This window comes from Palaemon carinicauda, chromosome 30 (genome assembly GCF_036898095.1).
Source record: "Palaemon carinicauda isolate YSFRI2023 chromosome 30, ASM3689809v2, whole genome shotgun sequence".
Taxonomy (NCBI): Eukaryota; Metazoa; Arthropoda; class Malacostraca; order Decapoda; family Palaemonidae; genus Palaemon; species Palaemon carinicauda.
Genome location: NC_090754.1, coordinates 28,332,868 through 28,341,913, shown reverse-complemented (window position 1 = coordinate 28,341,913; position 9,046 = coordinate 28,332,868). Strand labels below are relative to the sequence as shown.

At 35.2% G+C, this 9,046-nt stretch overlaps 1 protein-coding gene across 1 annotated transcript in view; it reads right to left on the bottom strand.

Moving 5' to 3' along the window:
• Positions 1 to 2,150: 2,150 nt before the first annotated feature.
• The window catches only part of LOC137623693 (carbohydrate sulfotransferase 11-like), an 8,118-nt gene continuing 1,222 nt past the window's right edge, over positions 2,151 to 9,046 (bottom strand). Inside the window, exons 2-3 of the mRNA XM_068354522.1 lie at positions 8,297 to 8,425; positions 2,151 to 3,449 (exon numbers count right to left, since the gene is read on the bottom strand). Of these exons, the coding sequence (XP_068210623.1) occupies positions 2,964 to 3,449; positions 8,297 to 8,425 (615 nt within the window). The 3' untranslated portion in view covers positions 2,151 to 2,963. The remainder of the gene's footprint in view (positions 3,450 to 8,296; positions 8,426 to 9,046) is intronic.

Here is a 9,046-nt window from a genome sequence, read left to right as displayed (position 1 = left end):
CACACTTATCACCTTTAGCATCCACAAAAAGACAAATTATGGTACATATTCAATGACGCTAACGGTAAATAGCGGCCATTTTGAAAAATGGCCGCCAAATGTGCTACGGGGAGAATCTTGAATGCCTCCATATCCAAAATTGTTCAGAATGTATTAATCCACATGTGTGCCAATTTTGGTGCTTTTAGAACAATTTGAACAATTGGTTTCATATTTCTTACTATGCCGCTGGGCTAGTAGTCAATCCTGGTGTACAGTAAATGAATTATTATAGGATTGATCCTTTCTCTAAGCGGGACACCTTTTATCAGTCTTACTCCTGTTTATTACGTTTTGTAATATCTTAAGTTGCACTTTTGGTAAATTGTAATAGATTAAGTTGCAGTAGTCAATCCTGGTAATAACGCAGTTTATCACAAGTTTCTTTACAGAATGTTCATCCAGGTACTTAAATATTTTTATCTATACTATATTTTCAAGGTTTGTATTACCGTAGTGTTTATCATTCCGTTTTTTTTTTCTTCACAAATTAACATAGAGTTAATCATGGCAACACTGACTACATAACTCTCATTTCAATTCATCATCCACTCCTCATTTACTCACATGCTAATTGGATTTTCAGTCACCTCAGGCACTTTAATTTTGCCTTTTAATAACACGCCTTTAATCTTCATGTCTTGTAAACCCCCTGATACCTTCCTATTCCCTTTCTTCTATGGATAAAAATTTTCTCTCAATTTTTATGTAACCCTCGAATTTAATTATAAGTACCAATGCTAATCAACTAGTTCCATTTTTCTTCTAACCACATTAATTTTCTTTAAAAAGCTTCAGTATTTTCATTACGGGACAGTACTCTTTAGCAACAGATACAAACACTGAAACACACACACACATATACATATACATATACATATATATATACACACACACACACATATATATATATATATATATATATATATATATATATATATATATATATATATATATATATATATACATATATATATGTATTTATATATGTATATATAAATATATATATATATATATATATATATATATATATATATATATATATATATATATATATGTATATATCTATATACATATATATACTGTATATATATATATATATATATATATATATATATATATATATATATATATATATATATATATATATGTATGTATGTATATATACACATATATACCTTTACACTCCTAATTCATCCATGTTTTAACTGAAAAGTGATAATAGCCTTAAAGGTCCCAAGACTCGTCAGGTGGTTCATAGGTTGATAAGAACATTCCGGGCTAGAAATACTTCTGGGAGCTCTGAATATCCTACTTAATTCTCCTCGATTATAAGCAAGTTTTAAAGAAGATTCAGAAAAACTCAACACTTTGAATATAGTATTAAGTTGCCAATTATATTAAGAGGAAACTATTGTAGATTCTTCATCAGAAATATACATAATGAATATTGCTACTACTAATGAACAACTAGATAAATCAATTGTTTATTTAGAATCGGGAGGATAAGAAATAAAAGTTCATATGTTTATTGTCGAATACCATATGAGCAATTTATCTAATTAGGAAATACTCATAATCAGTATGAATTATAGTGATTATTCCCGAGGCGATGAAATAGACACAAAGGATTTAATAATGTTGATTGTGGGCATAGGACTCATCTGTATCGTAATTAATCACTGTTCGTTAACTTTGTAATAATGAGATATACTATTAACCTCGTCATATACACAGACGGTTTCAAGAGGAGAAAGGATATGGCTCTGCCTAAACAGGTTACTGAATATTGACTGAGGTATTTTGAAAGTTCTACTCATTCCGAATCTCATGCTTACAAGTTTTGTGGTAACTCATGGGCGGCACTGGCGAAGAGGGGCGGGGGGTTGTTACATTGCGTTTGTTGCACCTTAGAAAATCTTTTTTAATTTCATTCATCCTTAATTGAATTCTCAACCTTCATGTTGCCCCCTTTAACTGTTCTCTAAAATTTCACAACTCCCAATAAAAGTCAGAGGCAAAAAATTATAAAGTAAATAAATAAATATAACATTGATTAAGGAAAAAAAAACCTTTGCTCTATAAGATCAAAATTTATCCCAAACTAGAGAGGAAATCTTAATTTACATAGGAAAACGTTCAATGAACCTCTTCATGTATAACGAGACATCAGTGAGAAGGCTGAAACAGTTAATTTTCACTCAGTTGATGACAGACAGGTTGATGCATCTTATATAAACTCTGATATTTTATACTATGACCGCTGAATGGTTTATAAACCTAACTAAATATCTTAATAATGAATATTTTATAAAATTGAATGTTTTGTGAGTATAAAAGACTGTTACACGAAAGTAGATGAGCATCATTTAATATTTGTTCTATAAATGAAATAAAAAAATATATAGTTTGCAGAAAATATTTCCGATAAGGGTCAAGCAGTGTAATACCAGCTTCGAATTCTCTACCACTCATAATTTAACAGAATTCTGGTGGTGAAACTATTCCGTTAGTTCGTATTACCAGCAAGACTATCAATATTGCCTTTATATTTCAAGTATCAAGAATCGGAAGAGATATGAACTACTTAAAAAAAAATAAAAATAAACTTAGACAAACCTACATTTCAATTCGACCAATTTCTTGAGATAGGGTTTTTTTTTTTTATTTATAATGCTTGTTATTTCTTTGTAAGGCTTCTCACACTGAGTTTTGCATATGGGTTCAGATAATTTACAAGTATGATAAATAGTTCCTTTCAGGTTCTTCATAAAGTGACAATAATTCCATTGTTGTGGGTTTTAATTATTCACGTGACTCGTGTATTAAGGCTCATTTGCACGAGGTATTTATTATTTAGAGGAAAAGATAAAGAATTCCTAAGGGCTATAAAGCTAACAAATAATATGAACAAAAACCATTGACTATAAATACCCAAACATCTCTATATCTCTATAATACTTCCTCTTCAGCGCCTCTTTTTCCGCGCTCGAAAGTAATCCCCATAATTCATCAACTTTTTTAGAGTCGAGCGTGTTTTCCGAAGGGGACAGATTAACCCTCTCCGATTCCGTGCCCCCAATCAACTCGACGACATTATCCGAATCCTCTTGGAAAGTCTCGAGTTTTACCACGAAGTCGTAGTCGATAGCACAAGGGTGACATACATCCTCGAAAGGCAAGAATTGCTGGTGGTCGATCACACCCTCGCGAATGATATAGTTGACGAATTCTGGCCACGTAATGTCACCTACGGTAGCAGTTGGACGTGTTTTCTTTACTGTGCGAAGGACTCCTGCGCCGATGCTAACCTTCTTCGTGAGGTCTAGGTAGACAGCCATGAGCCGTTCCATGGGATTGCGAACCACGATGATTTTCTTGTAGTTGGCGAGCCTGTACTTCAGATTCTCCTGAAATTAACAATATGATAATCATAAGTCGGCTAAAAATGCAGTGAAATAGTGCTTGCCTTCTTTCCTCGACCCACCTCCACCTTCTCCATTTTCATATAAATTCGAGAATTTCGTATGTCCAAGATTATCCAAACATTTGTTGCTTACCACCATTAAGGGAAAATTCAAGGCATGATTTCTTTTTAAGAGTTTCCCCTCGTCTTAACTATGGCATGAGCGGGGGAAGAGGGTGGCTCCCATACCCATATGCCACACTGGAACAGCACACTCTCATATCAATAAAAACAATAATCATGTAAGGCATTATATATAGCAGTGGAGCTCGATTTTAATTACGTGGGAACAGATCACATAGGCTAAAAAAGTATTAGCTCAGAGAAACCATGTCCTTTGGGCAAAGGAAAGGTGAAAACGCAAGGGAAATGGGTAATGAATTAAGAAAAGGGAAAGTTTTCCACCAAGTGAATGTAGTGTGTGATGGCCTATCGTATGGAGAGAAGAAGCAGATGAAGTTGGTGTAGTTTGGGCAGGGAGGCCCAAGGACAGATGATTAAGAGAATGATCATTGAAGGAAGTAAAACCCTAGGCTGATGTGAAGGGAAAAAAATGATGAGAGTAGAAAAGAAAATATTGAGTCATGTGGGTAGTCTTTGGAGTTGCAGAAAATGGGTGAAGTGGAGGAGGGAGGTGGATTATGGGGAGGTGTGTGGGAGGGGAAGGGGGAGGGGGAAGATGCAAATGGGGTGATATCATGAATAAAACCCGTAATAATGAATGACAAGGAATGGGATACTATTAATTGTAAAATCCGTAATAGGAATATATGAACTAGCAAGTGTTAGAAGGGATAAGCAGAGAGATTGTTGATAAATTGATAAATCCCCGAGAGAGAGAGAGAGAGAGATAGAGAGAGAGAGAGAGAGAGAGAGAGAGAGAGAGAGAGAGAGAGAGAGAGAGAGAGAGAGAGAGTGTGTAAGTGGGAGATGTTGGAGAGTGGGTCAGTGATCTGTGGAGACGTGGCACCAGTGGGGGAATCCATTAAAAACTAGGTGCCCTTCCCAATCGGTCATTTTTTGTTGCGTCGAGTATAATTCTGACCTGTAGTTATAGTGAATTATCTCTTCTTTTAAATGGCATATGCTTGTAAAACAATGAATAATTGATATAATTTTATCGATTCCTAATGAGATGTCACTGTTGAAAACACATGAAGGTCCCTGAAATCATCTTTTAATATTTTGATGAACCTGAGTCATCAATATTATCGAAAAAAAATATAATTAATAATGAAAATTATATAGACAATAATAATAATAATAATAATAATAATAATAATAATAATAACAACAACAACAACAACAACAACAACACTAATAATAATAATAATAATAATAATAATAATAATAATAAGAAGTAAGTGTTTCACAAGTTCTCTTGAGCGCTTTGTATAAGAAACGTATTATATTTTGACAAAACAATAAACATGTATATTGGTAATACTGATGACAATGATTACGCTATTTTACCAAAATTTGATAAACAACAAACTGGCAATCTCCAAAAGTGGATTAATTACTACCCATTGTATCATTTGACATATCCCTCTCCTTTTTGCTTATTCAAATGATCTCGCGAAGGGATGATTTTGGTTTTTGCTTTTTGTAAAATTCACGTTTTGGCCCCTTTTTTGGGGGTTTGCCAAATCGTCCAGACCACGAGAGAGGGAGAGCGGAAAAAGAGGTCGTTAATGTTGTTATTGTTTGTAGTGAATAATAGGTAGTAGGTTGGCCTGGGCACCAGCCGCCCGTTGAGATACTACCGCTTGAGAGTTATGGGGTCCTTTGACTGGCCAGACAGTACTACATAGGACACTTCTCTCTAGTTGCGGTTCTTTCCCTTTGCCTACACAGACACCGAATAGTCTAGCCTATTCTTTACAGATTCTTCTCTGTCCTCATGCACATGACAACACTGAGATTGCCAAACAATTCTTCTTCACCCAAGGGGTTAACTACTGTACTGTAATTGTTCAGTGGCTACTCTCCTCTTGGTAAGGGTAGAAGAGACTCTTTAGCTATGGTAAGCAGCTCTTCTAGAAGGACACTCCAAAATCAAACCATTATTTTCTAGTCTTGGGTAGTGCCATAGCCTCTGTACCATGGTCTTCCACTGTCTTGGGTTAGAGTTCTCTTACTTGAGGGTACACTCGGGCACACTTCTATCTAGTTTCTCTTCCTCTTGTTTTGTTAGTTTTTATAGTTTTTATAGGAAATATTTATTTTAATGTTGTTACTAGGAATATTCTATTTTTCTTTATTTCCTTTCCTCACTGGGCTATTTTCCCTGTTGGGGCCCCTGGGCTTATAGCATCCTGCCTTTCCAACTAGGGTTGTAGCTTAGCATTTTATAATAATAATAATAATAATAATAATAATAATAATAATAATAATAATAATAATAATAAGAGTGTTAGAATAGATGGAGGTTTAATGGTTTAAAAGGCTTAAAGGCATCTCATGAATGGCGGAGGCAAGGGACAGTGACACTGCCCTATTAAGCAGGACAATGCCTTGAGACTGGTCATATATGCATAAGATCAGCCCCCAAGGCCTCTCCACCCAAGCTAGGACCAAGGAGGGCCAGGCAATTGCTGCTGATGACTCAGCAGATAGACCTATAGGCTCCCCCAAAACCCCCATCCTTAGCTCACAAGGATGGTGAGGTTTCAGCTACCAAAGGAACTAACAAGGCAAGGACTTTTTCTTTCCTTTTTTTTTTTTTTTTTTTTTTTTTTTTTTTTTTTTTTGTTAGACATGTTAGAATGGTAGCAAAAGTCTTGAGTGATCGTTTGTTATTTTACTGAATCCAGAAGGGCTAAACACATTGGTTTTTAATGATTGGATTTATCATTCACTGGTACTTATTTTTTCAACTTTGATTGGTGTGATCGTGAATAATGGAATCGGTTATTTAAATTCATTTTGATTATACTGTATTAGCTTAATTAGTGAGGAGTAATCATCATAATTTTTGAACAATCTTACCTTTTTTAATCATCAAATTGGTGTTAGACGAACGGACTCCTGTAGCAAGGGCTTGGCATGAACCAAAAAACCTTTCCTTTTCCTGCCTGTCTTCTCTTTTCTCAGACTGATTCTACTACTATTTGATATCGCATGAGGGTCTGCCCCTCCCTTTTATTCTTCTCCTGTACTTCTCTTTCTCCCTTTTTCCTTATTCTTTCCCATCCCGAGTACCTGCCCTCGGGCTATAAACTGGATTGTATCCAGGGGTACTTATCCTTTCCCCATATTCCCCACTTCCCTATCCTTATCCTTATCCTTAGTGAGGAATATTCATATTTATCATTTTTATTCTTTTATTTCCGGATCGTACTTCTTCCGTAGACGCATTTTTCCTTCGGAGTGAAAGCAATTGACAACTGTTTTTCCAACTCTTCTTGTGAATAGGTATCTTGACAATCAATTGGAGCTAAAACGGACTTGATTTGAATATTCTTGGATAAGATTGTTTTTTATAATGACTTCTGATATATAAGGATTTACGGATTTGGATTATTGTTAAAGGATGTTGATGCAAGGATAATGACACACCCATTCTAAGGAAATATATTTGACTGTTCTGTCAAATTTATTGGAGTTACCGTTGGCCCATGGAACTTTGGAGGTGCCAATTAATAGACGTTCCAGTCCAGTGTGGCGACGGTGTCCCATTTTATTATTCTTTTGTATGTTAGTTATTTTCCATATGTTAGGTTGTGGTTTTGGTGTGAGTATATGTTTGTTTTAGAGTTAAGAAATAAAGGTTTAATGAGAAAAGTTTAAATATCCTTCCTGTGCAAGAGTCCAGTTGTTATATTGCGAAAGTATTATTATTATTATTACTATCCAAGCTACAACCCTAGTTGGGAAAGCAAGATGCTATAAGCCCAGGGACTCCAACAGGGAAAAATAGCCCAGTGAGGAAAGGAAATAAGGAAATAAATAAATGAAGAGAACAAATTAACAATAAATCATTCTAAAATAAGTAACAACGTCAAAACATACATGGCATATATAAACTATTAACAACATCAAAAACAAATATGTCATAAATAAACTATAAAAAGACTCATGTCCGCCTGGTCAACAAAAAAGCATTTTTTGCTCCAACTTTGAACTTTCGAAGTTCTACTGATTCAACCACCCGATTAGGAAGATCATTCCACAACTTGGTCACAGCTGGAATAAAACTTCTAGAGTACTGCGTAGTATTGAGCCTCGTGATGGAGAAGGCCTGGCTATTAGAATTAACTGCCTGCCTAGTATTACGAACAGGATAGAATTGTCCAGGGAGATCTGACTGTAAAGGATGGTCAGAGTTATGAAAAATCTTATGCAACATGCATAATGAACTAATTGAACGACGGTGCCAGAGATTAATATCAGGAATAAGAAAGTAGAAATTTTGCAACGTGGAGACTATCTGTCAGTAACAACATTCATCAGAATGAGATTTATTTTTTTTACATCCGGTCAAATACCTCAACGTAAACAAAATTTCACAAATCGGCACGATTTTTAATCAGGATAACCGTTGCTTGCTGTCACAATCAAGTATCACTAATGCAATGATTCAAAATTAATTCGTTATATAAATTGGATCTAGTTCACTTTCCTGTAATTTTTTTAAAAAATTTTTAAGGTATTCATTGAGCAAACCAAGAAACAAATGTGAGAGATTATATAATATTTCAGTTTCTCATTGAAGTGAGCAAAAATTTTCTGCTTATTTAGTACTCGTGATGATTATCATCAAGCAAGAGGATCTGGCAGCAGACTCACCTTGTGTAGAATGTCTTTCATTGTCTTATCTTTGAAGGCTTCTTCGACCTTCTGAGCATTGATGCCAGTCACGTTGAACGTCATCCGGGAGAGCAACATCCAAGCTTTAGACCAGCTGGTTTTGGCCACCTGTTGGAAGGAAGATGATTTAGATTATTTTAGAAGAAGGTCGGATGTTTTCCTGTTAATGGTGGTAAACACAAGATGAAGGTGTTTGTAAATGCAATTTAGTTAATATAACTTACCATTGTAGATTATTCTCCGAATATCATCTTCGATTAACTTGTACTGATCACCACTATATCTAGAATTTTCTACCTTTGCAGTAAGAAGCTCCGCCCACTGCTACGTTACGACCATCGCTTAAAACTGGTTATTTGGCAATGATTCCATAGCCTGGGTCAATTTGTATCTCCTTGCGGGTTCACTAATTTTAGCAATGGTTTCCCCCTCCCTCTAGTTGAAGGTAAACATATCGCAGGTGAGATAAGCACCGCTGTGGAGAGGTTTCGGTTAATACAACAATCTTGATTATGTCGGCTCTTTCCAGTTAAGATCTTCCCACCTTACGTGGATCGTACAGAGACATGGCATCACTAGAAAAAAAAAAATCTTGAAGAAATCCCAAAAAGTCTTATTTCTATGAGATACTAATAAGATATCTAAACACATAGAGAGACACTAATGCATCACCCAATCTTTATGAGAGATAGCAAGACTTTTCCAATCTTTTGCAGAGGGGCATCAATC